The following is a 14,882-nucleotide window of genomic DNA, read 5'->3' as shown; positions in this document are numbered from 1 at the left end:
AGCCCATGTGCTTTAACTCTTCAACTGTTTGACGTAGGAAGGTCAAAGTTCACAGCATGGCACAGGACTGGTACTGATCCTGACTGAAGGCATTTTGGGACTTTTGCTGAAAACGCCACCTAGTGGACGGTGCAGGAAAGGCGCAAGAGCGTAGACGACGGTCGCCAGAGCTCCCGCGGTCGCAAGGCCGGAGCGGCGCTGAGCTGCGAGGGCCGCCAATGCTGCTTGCAGCTTTAATTTGGTTTTGTAATTGTGCCTTGTTTGTTCTTCAGCTCTCTGCAGTATTTCACAGCCAACTTGAAAAGCTCATTCTTCAGCTGCCTGTAGCTTTAAGCAGAAGTAGCAGGCAGGATTTATAGATCTGATGGCGGGTTTTTTTTCCCTCCATTTCTTGTGGGCAGACTGAGTGACACATTTACCTTCAGTGTGCCAACAAGAAATAACTCATTCTGCAAAAAAATAAAATGATTATACTTATTGACAAACAGGAAGAAAACTCAGAACAGTTGAGATTAATTATCATTTCCCTCTGAAAAACTAAAAGTGCTAATCTGTTGAGAAATGCTCCTTTTCTTATTTGGGGAAACAACTTTGAACTAATTTGAGAAATTTACCCCATAATTATCACTTTTTACTGGATGCATTTTAAATCTTTGCAACAAAGAGCATTATTAGTGGAAAAAAAAGTATCTTAGAATTATTTTGGCTTCAGTTTCACTGTTTGAGGAAGACCATATGATAAATTTTAAAGCTGAGAATGGACACAATATGTAGTTCAATCTAGGACAACAACCCTGCAATAATCTTTATAAAGATCATCATTCAGCTCAGATCTATTACACTTTGTCCCAAACCTAAAAAGCAAACCGATAATTTAATCTCTAAAGCAACAAACAACCTGCCAGCCGACGTCTAAGAAGGTCACAACTAAGTTGTTTATTTTCTGATACAAGATAAACGATACATTCTTTTTAACACTGATGATATTTTGCTTTTATTTTCAATGTCAGTATGCAAAAAGACAATGCAAAAGAAACATTTTGTGAAATCATGATTAAGATACATAATTCGACTGCTTTATCATTATTAAACCAATTATTTTAAGGACTTCTTGTTGCCCTGGTGATAACTTGTTTAGCTACAACACAAATAAAAAGGGAAGAATTACAAAAATAAAAAAACCAAGCACAAACATCAAGAGTTGGCTGACAGCAAACACTGTAAGGAACCATGTGATCTTCTGATGAGTCCATTCATGTAGATGCATATAAAAATACAGGATCCCTGTATATATGCACATACAGTAATAATGCAGATACTATAGTCGTAGAGCCTGTTCTGGGTTTACAAACAAAATGAAGAGAGCAGGAAACACATACACACATTTACCTTCATCTCTCCATATAAACGCACATTTTTCAACCAACAGGCAGAAGGCTCTCTGGCTTTAGAAGCTAAAAACTACACCCAACATAAAAAACAGACATTCACATTTCTGAAATAGTTTTCATCATCATCTCATAACGTCTCACCTGATCAACCGTCCTGCTTGAAGATGCTGCAGATGAGCTCCGTTTGTGCCGTTGTGTCCGACCGACCCCCGAGTCGACCTTCGTCGAGTACGTCACAATGTGTTGGTCCTCGTCTCCACAACTTCACGCTGTGCACTCATTCGCCGACTCGCTGCGTCTCTGCCAGTTTATTCATCCACGAGCGCGGGTGAATGAGTGAACACGTTGTGGAAGAAGGCAGAGGAGCTCGACTGTAGCTGTTGGTGTCTGTGTTTAGTGTACAGATGTCCTGTAAGTCCATGCATTAAGCTGTCAGAGTGCGTTGCTTGTGTCCATTACTTTAAGGTGAGGAGGGGGCTTTGCTACTGCTGTAATGAACTTGGTATCTGTTGACCATCTGTCCTTTCACCTCAGTGGACAGGCAGGTAGTCTTGCAGGGGATGAGGTCCTCCTCCTCCTCGCCCATCAGCCAGCTGTGCACAGAGCGTTCAGCCGAGGCTGTGACGTGATCGGACAGCCAGCCCTGGTGCCACTTGTCAAACTGTTCGTGTTGGCTCGCTGCCACTCCGTGCTGCGACTGGAAGGGGAGGAAAACCATCAGAGAGACGCCAAACAGAATTTAACGAGCAGCGAACACGCCATATGAAGTTGCATTCGACATGATCTGAACTAAAAATGCATGTGTGAACAGGAGTGTCACAATAATTGTAGGAAGTTGCAGCAAACTGTTAAAACACAAAAAAAACACCAGCAGAAGGGAGTGAGGAAGAAACTGTTTCTAATTCAGATACAATTAAAGTTCATATTTTGTTTCAATTTTACTTTAAACTGGGATGAAATCGAACTCCATCCACAAACCGGTCTGTGTCAAGTTAGCAAAGATTCAGCTCACGCAGCTGAAACAACACAGACATATCAGGTTCTTCAGTTTGTTCCCATCCTCAAAATGTGACACCAAAACTAACCAGATCAGATGTACACAGAGTAATAAAACCACAGACTTCAGGTGTTAAATCAAAGCTCCGGCTCTACCTTCCTGGCCTTGACCAGCGCCCCTCGGCGGTACATGTAGTCCTCAGAGTTCATGACAAACACCATCTTGTGAGTGTTGAGTTTAAATCGGCAGTCCAGGCTGCCGGCGTTTTCCACAGCCAGCTGGCGGTGCCACTCTCTCCTGCAGCGCATCGCCTCGACCTGTCGCACCTGCCAGCGGCGGAAACGACGCAGGTTCCTGTCCGAGGAGGCACATTAGGTTTTGAGAGGTTTGCTTGGATCTCGGCATTTATTCTCAAAGATGAGACACCTATATTAATCTGCTGTCACCGTGTTTATATAAATATCACACCTGGGCAGAAAAACAGGTTTGAAGAAGTAGCCCTCTGCTTGAGAGCACAAACTGGACTCTGTTCCTACAAACTGCTCCATGTAACTCGACAGGCACTAATGGAGAAAAGTATAAGTTCATTAACTCTAGCCTGAATACTGATTTTCAGGTTTATAATAGCGAGGTTACCTGGACATCTAGTGGATCATCAGCCTGAGCCTCCTCGGTGTCCAGAAGCTCAATAGTCATTGTCACCTGACCCTTGTTTTGAATAAACATCACCTGAAAAGCAAAAATATTAAAATGTTAGTATTTTTTGGGGGGAGGCAGTGACTTAATCATCCACAACTTAGTTTAGCCAACGGTTCTTATGGTTGAAATGACAAGGAACAAGGAAAGGACTTTTTAAATCGACTCTTCTTTGTGGAAAGTTTGTGCAGTTAAAAGGTTTTTCTGAGGATGAGGGATGCTGATGCAAGAGAACTGATTCACTGCAAGTAAACAAATAAAAAGATGATAAAGAAGCACTGCTCCACAGCCAAATGTCAGAATCAACACACGAAACACAGGATAAAACTACACTAAATATTTGAAAACTGATCATCGTCAGACTCTGAGCTCACCTTGAAGCAGTTCTCCTCAGCCATGATTCTCTCAGCCTTCCACTGGTAGCTCGTCTCCCAGGCTGCTCGAACACACTGAGAGGACAAGTTCCCACCTGCTGCCCCCCGCTTCCTCTCAGCCAGGTAAAGATCAACCACCTGCAGACACACCTCGTCGCTCACCAGGTGCTGCAGCTGATGTCACAGGAGAAAACAAAGTGGGTTACTTTGCTGAAGCTGTAGATGTGAGCGCTCAGTCTGAAAAGCAGGCTGCTCTCACCTGCCGGATGATGTTGTGGATGACTTTGTCGATAGTGAAGCCAATGTAGGCGTGGATGGTGAACATCTCTCTCAGCGTGTCTTCATACTGCGTGGAGTCCAGGTTGCCGTCCAGGAGACTGCGCACCATATCCAGGAAGGCTGGGTAGTACTCCTCTAACTCCACCTCGCCTGTGGACATACAGAGATGTCACGTTTTTCACGGCACCATGTTGTTGCAGAACAGCTGAGTCATCTGCCCCGAGGTGAGAGTGTGTGTAGATCTGCACTGGACACCCAGACTTGTGTGGATTGTGCAGTGGTGTGTTTTAGAAACACACCACTCTGTGTAGTATTAGATAATAATGGTTAGGTTTAACAGTGACATTATTAGCAGCAACAGAACGACCGACAGTGGAGCTGCTACCATATCTACTTCATTTAGCAACTCCCTACATCTTGAGGTGTTCACCTTTGTTTTGCCAGGATTTGGAAAAAGAAGAAAGCTTAAAAAAGTAGCTATATCCGACAAGAACAACCAGAGTTCAACTGAATCAAGTTTAACAACTTAACTTACAATGATCAGATGTGTGCACATCAAGAGGGCAGCAAAAATTGACAAATAAACAAAGCTTAATGGCTTTTACATATCTCACCAAGTATAGTGTACATGCTTTGGTTGTAAAACTGAAGTTCAGGACCATTAACAATGCTGACAGGTGTACGGCACTCTGATATGTTTTCTCTAAATAATAAACTAAACCTTGGCTCAAAGTGTTCCCAACAGGCTGTAAAATATGGTTTCTACAACAGATAATAGCTGAGCTTTGATGAAACAAGACAACTTCTGTAGTTCTTTTAACCTTTGTAATACCTGCCTAAACTACAATATTAGATTCACTGTAATCCTAGTGTTGATGTGGTCAAAACCATTTACACTCATGTTATTATTCTATAACATATCATCACAGTCCAGCATCAAAACCTAATTTTCAACATGAAAATCTAACTTTGATTTAAGCACTTTAAGTTCTGCGTAAGTGAAGCCAGCAGCTGAACTTACTGGGCTGTTTGAGGCGGAGCTCCATGGCCAGGTCACAAGCCTTTTCCCTCCTTCCTTCTGCCATCAGCAGCCTCTCCCGGCTCTGCTCCGCCCGGTGCTCCAACAGCTGACGTTCAGCTTGCCGGTAAACCCGCAGCAACCGCGAACACAAAGTCTGGTGCAGCCGCAAAAAGAAATACCAGTTGTTGTTGACGAAGAAAAGGTTGTAGACTCCGTCCAGCTCCTTCTGGTGTTCTGCCTCAGGGTCGCGGAGGTCCACTTTCTCCCCAGGCACGCCAGAACTCGTCTCCATGGGTATAGAGCCAGGGGTGGATGTGACAGTCCCCGCAGGCTGGCTCGTGCTGCTGGAGGTGGTGCAGGGTTCTGTCTCTGTGGACTGTGACGGGCTGCAGCGCCTCCTTCTGGACTCACCGTTGAGTTGCTGCTGCGGCTGAGTCTGGGTCTGGGCTCCCTGGGGTTGAGACTGACTTCCTGTGGCTGCTACTCCTCCTGATCCATTGCTTGAGTTACCACTTCCTCCTCCTCCTCCTCGTTCTCCTGCTTCCTCAGGCTCCACCTCCTCATCTGTCCAGTCTTCTGAGTCACTGAGCTCGCCGCGACGAGCGAAGAACAGGTCAGGAACAAAGTGCTGGATGATGCGCTTGATGTGGTCCTTGTCGTCCTTGTGGATGGTGGGCTGACGTTTGACATGGTAGATGATGAGGGAGGCAGCGTCTTCAAGGATCTGCTTATCCTCGTATGTAAACATCATATGAGGTTCACTGGGCGAGGCTGAGCCAGAACCATTACGGCCCTGATGACCAACTCCACCTTCTTCAGTGCTCTGCTCCTGACGCTGAGACCAAAGGAGAAAACAGATGAATGCTGGGAGGCATCATTTAAGGATTTTAAAGCTTAAATTTATTGACTGTTATTGTCTTGGGATATTCATCTTCATATAAACAGTGATGGGGAAACAAACAGCCAAAAGTCATCGCTGTTCGAGGTGTGAGCAGTTTTACCTCATCATAGATGCTTTCAATCTCATTGAGGAGACTCTTTGACCGCAGGGCCTTCATGTCGTTCTGTTTGAAGTTGACCCCTTGGTGGTCGAGGGACTTCAGGTAGGCCTTCTCATACTGCTCCCTCCAAATCTTATTGAAGCCCTGCTGGGCCTCCCTCCACTCCTCCTCCTTGGCTTTCAATCTGATGGGAAAAGAAAAACAGCTTTAATGTTTATACTTCATAAAAAACAATATTCATGTTACTAGTTTATCAGCTTGTGCCTGTTTGTCAGCTGTATCTGTGTGAAACAATGTATGCTTTTTTAAATTCACAAAACAATGAGATACTAACCCTAACACTTAAACCTCTGAGCCAGGAAATGAAGTACAAAAGAACATGCAAGAAACAATCTTAATTCTTTGGTCACATTTATACATTAAAAAAAAAATCTAAACGGAAGTATTTCAATGTGTTTGTTTAACCAAATGTTAATGTATTCACATTTAAAAGCATAAATGAAGCCACGGTTTTGTAGAAGCTGGTGAGTTCTGAGATAATAAGATTAGTGAAAGAACTTGAAGGTAAAACAGAAAATGAAAACGCTGACCTCTTCAGCACCACAGGCACAGCGGTGGCGGGACTCCTCTTCAGTCCCTCGATGATCTCGGGAGCTTTGTCGCCATAGATACGATACACAGCACGGCGCTGGATGACCTCTGAGGTGCCGCCCAGGCAGTCGTCTAATCTGAACCTCTCCTGGTCCTCTGGCGACAGGCGAGACAGCTTCTTCTGTACGCTCTCCAACACCCTGATGGTGGCCAAGTTTGTCTCCAGAACAACATCCAACTACAGGTGATACAGATTTTAATCATTTACCACGTTTAGGTGCTGTTTGTTTAAGCATATAATCCCCTATTTAAAAGGGACAACCATTTGAAATAGAAGTGCTTCCTTCAAACAAAGCATCAGAGTCATTATTAGAATGTAGATACCTCAAATCTTTCGTCCTCACAGCGATGCAGCTGTTCCTCATATGGAGTCTTCTTTGAGCTAACAAAGGTGGAGTCCTCTGACCAGGAGGGGAATGACACCCAAGTGTCGTTCAGTACCTTCACACACAAGTCATTCGTCACAGTTAAAAGGTCTTCAGAGTGCCATCTTGTGTTCCAGTTTGTCTTTTGTATATGCAGAAGGGCATGTTTAAGACACTGCCACTGATCTAAAGATGGCAGCGCTGCCCAAGAAAATGGAGCAATCTCAGCAAAAGCAGAGGAAAGAAAGACCAAAGCAGCTTCAAACAACAACAAACAAACAAATCTTTAAATGATTTAAGAAACTGAAATCTAAACTATTTGATCTGTACCTCTTTGCAAAGGGCAGTGCGCCCACTGCATTTTGGCTGCTGATAGGTTTTGGGCAATGCTCTATAGCTGGACCCCAGGCGCTTGCAAGATGCATAATCCACCTCCCTGCCCCCTCCCCCTTCCATGTAACGATCCGACAGCCCCGACACAGCATGAGTGAGCTCTTTGTCCCCCAGAAATGACTTGAACTGTGTGTACAGCTCAGGAAACTTCCTGTAAGAAGATTCAGAAAATCAACAGATAAGTTACGGGAGTTACCAGCTGACCGAAAGCCAAATGTTTACCATCAAAACAATGGAGACGTGATGTGGATACAAATCTGTTATGCTTTGGATACAAGCTCACAAACAATTAAATAACCTTTAATCTATTAACTTTCTCATTTATTCATCTTTCCATCCACTCACCCCAGGAAAGGAGTGACTAGCTGCAGCAGCTCTGCTCCAGAAACTACTTCCTGGTTGAACAAGGCGATGCATCGTAGGAAGTTCTCGTACACTTCCTGGCTTTTGAACAGACGACGAACCTGAATGACAGAAGTTCAACAAGGAAACCAGAAAAATCACGGACAAAATAAAAGTCACAACAAAAACAGTGAACGTAAAGAAGCACAGCGGCAGCTTGCTAAAAAAAATAAAACTAACTAAACAGGAACAACGTACTGTCATGAAAACTGATTCCTCACCTTATCAAAGAAGGAGAATTCCCTTAAGACACCATGTTTCCCAACAGAGGCAAAGGACTGATCTTTGGTGCAGGTATACCTCATTTTTTTCTAAAATGCAGAAAAAAAAGTTATATTTAAATCATTGTACAGCTTTTTTTTTAAAGTTAGGACACTGCGTGTAAAACAATCACCATTTTCAGGAAAACAATGAACATAATTTCTTGCTACATCAGCAAGTGTAATTTAAAACCATGACGTAAAGAAAACCCATAATTAAGATCCAGAACGTGGCTGGGTTATATAAGAAAAAACTATCCTGTGGTGTAAAGACTTGTACTAAAGAGGACCATCCCTTTGCTTGTTGTCAGCTCAGAGCTAAAAGCCACTCAGGGATGGAGGTGCATTAGTGAACGTGGCGCAGGTAACTCGCACTTTATTGAAGGAACCATTAATGCCGATTATTCATGTTTTGCAGAAACATTTACTGCAAACAGTCCCTTTATTTACTAATAATTCAAAGCCCTGCTTCGTATACATTACAAAAACACAATCTGCCCTCTTTGGAAAATAATTGGTGCATTTTGTATTTAAAACACACCAAAGAAATGCTTGAACTGTTAGAATAGAGAAATCATAAAAGGAAGCATAAAAAAAAAAAAAAAAAAAAAACATCTCCTTTTTTGGTTCACTGAATTCTCGAATGCTTTTTCTTAGATGAGGAAATGTGACACAGTGGTAAACCTGCCCCCATGTCTGCTTTTTATGAAAATCACAACAAAAATAAAAGCTGCTACTCTGCATCTGATGTGGGTTTCAGTTGTTTACTGCTTTAGAGGACATTTGCACAACAACCCAACTTTTTGAAAACACGGCTGAAGTTGGGAGTTTCTCTTGATCCATAAAACTTTTACCAACTTTTTGTGTTTTCTCAACAAGAAGACATATGAATTCATTTGTGCGCTGCCTCGGGTGATTATTCTGCATGCAAAATGTACCTTCAGCAGTGGGGACATGTGCATGAGTATTGGCCTGGGCCTCTTTTTGTTCTGTTTGGTTATCGGATCTTCTTCCTCCGATTTTTTCACCTGCTCTTTCCGCCCTGTCAGCGAACTCCCTGTGAACTAAAAGAAAAAAAAAGAAGAAACATTTGAAAGTAAGAAAAAAAAAACTGAATAATACTTCTCTGTACAGCAGTAATAACACAATATAATGTGTCTTGCTTTGACTTTTGAAGAATAGGTTGTTGTATTCAGATGTCAAAATATAAAAAAAAAATAATCTTACATTTATTCTCACAAACAATAAGAAGGAGCAAGAATTTATGTTTGAGAGAAGCAGCAGAATAATTGTTTTTCACATCTACAGGGGAAAAAAATACTTTAAACAGTTCATGTCTTTTTACATTATTCTCTGTTTTTAAATGTTATGACAGCACATTTTAATTACTGGCCTACAAGGAAAGAACATTTACTGTGCTGTCGATTAAATGTGAATAATATTTGGAGCTATGGCATGAACTTTCCTAAAAATCCAAAGTACAGAAAAATAGGTCTGGTGCTGCGAGTGAAAATCATTTAATATCCGACACATAAAATAAATAACCCGCCTGTTTATCACTGCTCAACTTACCAGTGATCTCTTGGCATCGGGCAAGAACTGTCCGAACTCAGCAAGTAGGTCCTCCTGTCCCTTGAAGAGACTGGCAACTTTGGAAAACACCTCGTCTTCGGTCATCCCGCAACTGCCTCGACTGCCCCGACTCTCCTTCACCTCCAGCTGCTCTTTCTGTAGAGGTACAGGGAGTGGAAATGTTTTCACGTGTAAAGAACGATAATGAGCAAAACAGCTAAATAACCGTTTACTAATCTTACAGCTGTTTGTACTACCACTCTGTTAGGACATTATACTAATACTACGTAATGGTTTGCTAAATCGCATGTTGCCACAGTATTTCTTCAGTATTTCTTCAGTACCTGGTACGTGTGAAGAATTTCTAGGAAAGCTCTGTAAATCTCTGGGTGGTCCAGGAAACGGTTTTTAATCTTGTTTACATAGCTGATGGCACTGTCGAACTCGACGGGGCTCGTCTCTGAAGCAGGTGGGGACACGGATGAAGTGGTGGCTTGATTCTGGCTTTCTCTGCTCGCCAGGGGAAGAGAGAGTCTACTGGGAGGCTCTGGAGGTCCTGTTGAGGTTGAAGAGATGGACTCCGACGGGGCTGCCTTAACGTCACTGGTCTGGGCTGGTCCTGCTTCGGTGTGGGCAGCAGGAGCTGTACCTGAGGTCGCAGCTACCGTGGGAGTGCTCAGGCTCTTCCCCTGCTGTCCTGGGGACACCTGCATGGATCGATGACGGACAAAAGACGGACCGTGACTTCTTTTGTTTGTTTTAAGTAAAGTTTCTCTCCAGTTCTGTCAATCGAAACTAACAACGCATCTATATGGCAAATGATAAAATCCTAAGTAATGCTTTGTACGAACACACCTGAACCTCAAACTGCTCAAAATTTATTTATCAGCTCGTGTTTAAACACACCTAACAGAAGAAAAGCTCAGCAGCTTGTTGGTTCTGCAAGACAAAGTAAACACCTACACTCCGTGATATCTAAAGGCTTGAGCGCGATCAATGAATTTATTCAAATTGGTGTTCAAATCGAACCAAATCAAACCGAAACTGAACTAAATTAAAACAATCTGAGCTGAAGTCAAACTCAGAACTCCACATCATCCTGACCAAAACGTGGAAACAAGACTTCTGGAAGTCCGTTTCACCTCAGCTGTGGAACGAGCTGCTCTTATTTTTACGTCTTTTTATTTATCAATTTTGTATTTTTATTCTTTCATTGTTTTAATCTTCTGATTGTATTTATTGTGAAACACTTTGGAACATAACATTCAGTTGTTCTATTGTATATAGCTTGCAATTTCTATTATTATTGTTTGCTTTTTATTATCTTTTGTTTGCTTTACCTTTTGTTTCTACGTTGTTCAAAATAAAAGAACTAAACTAAACTTTCATCCAGGAAAATTGCTGTACGAACGTGTTTTACTTACTATTATTGCATGATGGAGAAAACATGATTGTTTCAAACTAAAGACACACAAAACGCCTTGTACGTCTCGAGTATGTGGAGCTCAGCATGGCATATTTTACATATTTGTTTGTGCAAAAAAAAAAAGTTTAGTCGAGAATCTTATTTAACGCCCAAACAGGCAAATTTACAGCCGTGCTTTGAGTGAAACCGAGATGAAGCGCTGAACTAAAACCTCAGAAACACAAACTCTGTGGGTTTAAACACCAAGCACCTTACAGGACAAATGAGAAAAAACATTTTAGGATAAATTAAACCATTTCCTTTCAAACTTCCTTTCAAAAAAAAAAAAGCCTTACCTGTGTGGAGAACGGCGACTGGAGGAAGGCCATCCCGTTCTTAGGGACCTCTATCCGATAGCCAGGCGGCAGGAAGGCGTTAAAGCCCAGGACCAGGTCTGGGTGTCCATGAAACAGCTGGGACACCCGGTTTATCACCCCCGGCGTGTCGATGCTAGTCGAGAAAGCAGACAGACATCACAGCGGTGTAGCTGGCAGACACAAAGCGCGACCGGCGTCTTCTCTCAAACACAGCAAAAGACAATAAGCCATTAACTTTCTTACTGTTTCGCTTGAAACCGAACAGATAAATTACTAATTATAAATCTCGTCCACCCACATTTAAACGTCAAGAATACCTGTTACATAATTAGAGTAGGATGCTATCTGCAACACTCGCTGACAAGCTCTAAAAATCTGAAGTAGGATAAAAACATTTTACAAAAGCAACACAGCTCTTTAACTTGTGCACCTTTGAAGGACGAGTTTAGAGATAGTTAATAACAACGCAGCACATATCCACTCAAACGCTGGTTCTGTTCGAGATTCTGACTCAGTTTAAAACTTTTATCAATCACCGCAGGGAAAAAAATGACTGACGGATCGCCGTGTTTCCTATTTACTTTTCGTTTAGTGTTTTAATACCAGCATATATGACACCTGAAACATGTTTGAGAGACTCGCGCTGACAGACGTTTATAAATGCCAGCTGGCAGAATTAAAAACAACTAACAGCGTTCGGAAACACATTTAGAAACAGCTGTTGTGCGTACAACCCAATACGACACACAAACAGGCTGGTGGTATTAAAATACAGAAAACTGGGGGGAGAAAAATGACAAGTAATTAGCTAACTGGCTTTACATCACAGCTCTCATTTAAATTTGGTACAGCAGATTTTGTTTGTCCTTTTTGTTCATCTAATATAACAAACTACAGGTGCTTTTTTGTTGTCGTTTGTCATAGTTAAAGTTTTAGTTTTGTCACAATATTTCTGCCCCAGCTTAAGAAACAAACCTCTCCTGGTTAAAGACCAGCAAGGACGTCTGGTTCTGGCAGCACAGATCTGAGTAAGAAGTACGAACACTGCAGCGTTTGCGTCGCGTAGACGCGTCCTCGCCGTTACCTTTGCGACTTGAACTCCTTCATGATGTCGAGAAACTTGTTGTATATGCCAGGGTCGTTTGCAAAACGAATTTTGACTTGGTCCAGGTACGACAAGGCATCTTCAACCTAATTACAGAAGAGAACGGAGGAGGGGAGGAAAGCACAGAAAGAGGACAATTAGTCTTAGGCAGATGTGTGGAGAAGAATTTTTTTTGTTGTGCTGTTGATGAAGCAGAATGTGGCAGATGTTAGATATTTAATAAGACAACTCTAACTATAAATCAGTAATACATAAGACAATATCAAGCCATCCAAGCGTAAAGGTAGTTCTGCTTCTACACAATGAGATCTCATTTGCAGGTTTGTTTGAATGCTGTGAGCTAATTTCTTCATGTTTTGCTTCCAAAGAGCTCGACTTTCTTGCAACCTTTTCAATTGATTTTTGACTGTTTTTCTTTGGACTTTGGCTGCTTTCTCCCCCCCACACACCCCACTTTCTTTTGTCCAGTCTTGGTACCTGACCATGACCGTATAATGTGCAGTGTGCGGGCGAAAGAAGTGCCTGGATTAAAAAAATACCTATGACGAACAGTATCTGAGTCATGTCTGATTAAAAAAAAAGGGGGAAAGAAATCCAACAAAGACCGGACACAGGAGACAAAAGATGCTTCATCCATCCGTTTAATCATTTCCTGAGCGCCAAGTTTTCAGCTCTTGTTGGTGACAAATTGTGTATTTGATCCCATTTAATTTAGGTTCTCTGCTAAGTTGTGTGTTTTGTGCCACACAGCACAGGTTTCATCTGGAGCTCAGGAGCTATTTTGTATGCCTGGTTAGAGTTAAGTGGCTTAAACAAAACAACAACAACAACAAAAAAAAAACATTCCTCTGAAAATAAGAGAACAGGAGGCTTTAAGGAAAACCCTGGAGAACTGCTGTGACCAGGACAGAGCAGGATGAGACAGACTTTTGCACAGGGGCTGTGTCACAAATGCTTTGCAAGTAGTGACACCAACAAAACCACCAGTTTGCAGAACAAGCTGTACAAGTGCCGGCTAAATGCAACGATGGGTTAAAAACCAAAAACACAGAGAGAGAGAGACGAAAACACGACGGCCCCTGCTCGCCGATCCACGGCTCTTTAACCTGAACCAGCCGGGCTAGTTTAGGTTAAAAAGCAAACAGTTCACACAAAGCATCGTCCCCAAACAGGAGAGGGGTTGTTGTAGCTAACGCTGCTAGCCACCAGCCAGCTGACATTAAAACTCCCAGCACTCACCCGCATACAAATTCACACAATATGCGGCTGGTCCCCGGACAACTGCGTTGTGTCGGCAGGGCGAAAAACAGAACAAATAAATAAATAAAAGCAAACGATATCTCCCAACACTGCGACAACAAAGAGACGCGAACCGGAGCTGCTAATCATCTGAAGTAGCCGTGTCTTGGCTGGCCTGGCTGACGTCCTCCACTTTGTTTCGAGCTGGGCGAGAAAAAAAAAATCCAACAAGGAGGAACTTCCCACAACCGAGGTCTGACTTCGTGTTTGCTTCTCGCACGGCAGCTGCCATTGATGGCGTAAATTTAAATGAAATTAAATAAAAAAATAAGAGCGGAGGGAGAGAAAGTACTACAAACCCCGAGTCACTCGACTGTCACTGGCGCGTTCATTAAACAGGGGAGAGGGAAAAAAAGGCTTCAAGGTCTGAACCGAACACGTCGAGCTGCGGATCACTTCTGTTGGACCAGCGGTCCTTTAGCTCACTCTCCGACGGCTCAGACCCAGCGCGACGAGCCGATGGAAACAAAATGGTTGTGAGACCGAGACTTTTCGCCTGCCGTGCCCGTTTGTCCCCCTTACCTTCAGCTTCTGGAAGTGCTGCTGCTGCACTTGCTTTTGTGTTATAACGTAAGGCTTGTCTTGGATTTGGTTTATTTGCTTCGCGGTGCTGTGCGCTTGAATCTTCGCCATTATCCCCCCCGGCGACGGGAGGCTTGAGAGCCGCTACCGCAACTTGAGAGGGAAGCTTCGATGTTACCTCCAGTTGTTGGCTAGGCGACAAAATCTTGCTCCTCTCGGTCGGGAAGCCAGTCTGCCCGCCCGCCTGCCTGCCTGCGAGCAACCCCACTTTGCTTGACTGGACAGTCTCTTCACACAGAGGCGGAAAAAAAAGAAAAGAAAAAAGACGGGAGACCCAGCAGAGTGGAGGCTGACAGACAAGCCGCTACTCGCTGCGAGTTTGACTCAACATCGCCGTCGAAGTGAAACGAAAGCACGAAGCGTCGGGAAATAAGCCCCGACACAATGGTTGTCGTTTAACGTATTTAAAATAACTATAGCCTGTCTCTTTAAATTCGGCGGCAGCGGTCTGTCTTGGCGTCCGGAAGCCAGAGTAGGAGTGGAAAAAAAATACGAAAAAAAAAAAGAAAAAGAAGAAGAGTGAAAAATTGAACTGCGCAGCCGCAGAGGTGGGAGGAGCCTAGTTCACTAGAATCAGATTGATCCACTCCCCCTTCACTGCTACAAAAGAACAATGTAGCTTCATGCTACCTGACAGACGCACATTTTTACACACTGTGCGGCGCCACTGTGGTCCAAAGTCTGAGACTCACACAAATAATGCACAGCACCC

At 43.2% G+C, this 14,882-nt stretch overlaps 1 protein-coding gene across 3 annotated transcripts; it reads right to left on the bottom strand.

The window, feature by feature from the left end:
* Positions 1-913: 913 nt before the first annotated feature.
* On the bottom strand, positions 914-14,637 carry sin3b (SIN3 transcription regulator family member B). Of its 3 annotated transcripts, none has more exons than XM_017407348.3 (19): positions 14,111-14,637; positions 12,269-12,375; positions 11,164-11,317; positions 9,747-10,109; positions 9,403-9,558; positions 8,769-8,894; positions 7,792-7,881; positions 7,514-7,632; positions 7,106-7,319; positions 6,735-6,851; positions 6,350-6,588; positions 5,760-5,943; positions 4,759-5,593; positions 3,718-3,887; positions 3,459-3,632; positions 3,025-3,117; positions 2,857-2,951; positions 2,544-2,742; positions 914-2,088 (listed from the first exon to the last, which is right to left on the bottom strand). In XM_017407348.3, the coding sequence occupies exons 1-19, from the start codon at positions 14,219-14,221 to the stop codon at positions 1,852-1,854; spliced, it is 3,783 nt and encodes a 1,260-aa protein (XP_017262837.1). In that variant the 5' UTR covers positions 14,222-14,637; the 3' UTR covers positions 914-1,851. The 3 variants fall into 3 exon arrangements, with proteins under 3 accessions (XP_017262837.1, XP_037830177.1, XP_017262838.1); XM_037974249.1 differs by having other exon boundaries at positions 14,289-14,637; XM_017407349.3 differs by lacking the exon at positions 14,111-14,637 and adding an exon at positions 13,529-13,836.
* Positions 14,638-14,882: the final 245 nt, after the last annotated feature.

The sequence above is a fragment of the Kryptolebias marmoratus genome, linkage group LG24 (assembly GCF_001649575.2).
Source record: "Kryptolebias marmoratus isolate JLee-2015 linkage group LG24, ASM164957v2, whole genome shotgun sequence".
Lineage (NCBI taxonomy): Eukaryota > Metazoa > Chordata > Actinopteri > Cyprinodontiformes > Rivulidae > Kryptolebias > Kryptolebias marmoratus.
Note: the sequence above shows the minus strand (reverse complement) of the source record. Positions and strands in the feature narration are given on the sequence as shown.

Excerpts from the sequence above, each read along its gene's own strand:
- sin3b (XM_017407348.3), bottom strand. The coding sequence starts at position 14,221 with ATGGCGAAGATTCAAGCGCACAGCACCGCGAAGCAAATAAACCAAATC. Across the intron at positions 6,589-6,734 it reads GTGAGGACGAAAGATTTGAG|TTGGATGTTGTTCTGGAGAC; the intron begins GTATCTACATTC and ends TATCACCTGTAG. Across the intron at positions 3,633-3,717 it reads TCCACAACATCATCCGGCAG|CTGCAGCACCTGGTGAGCGA; the intron begins GTGAGAGCAGCC and ends CTGTGACATCAG.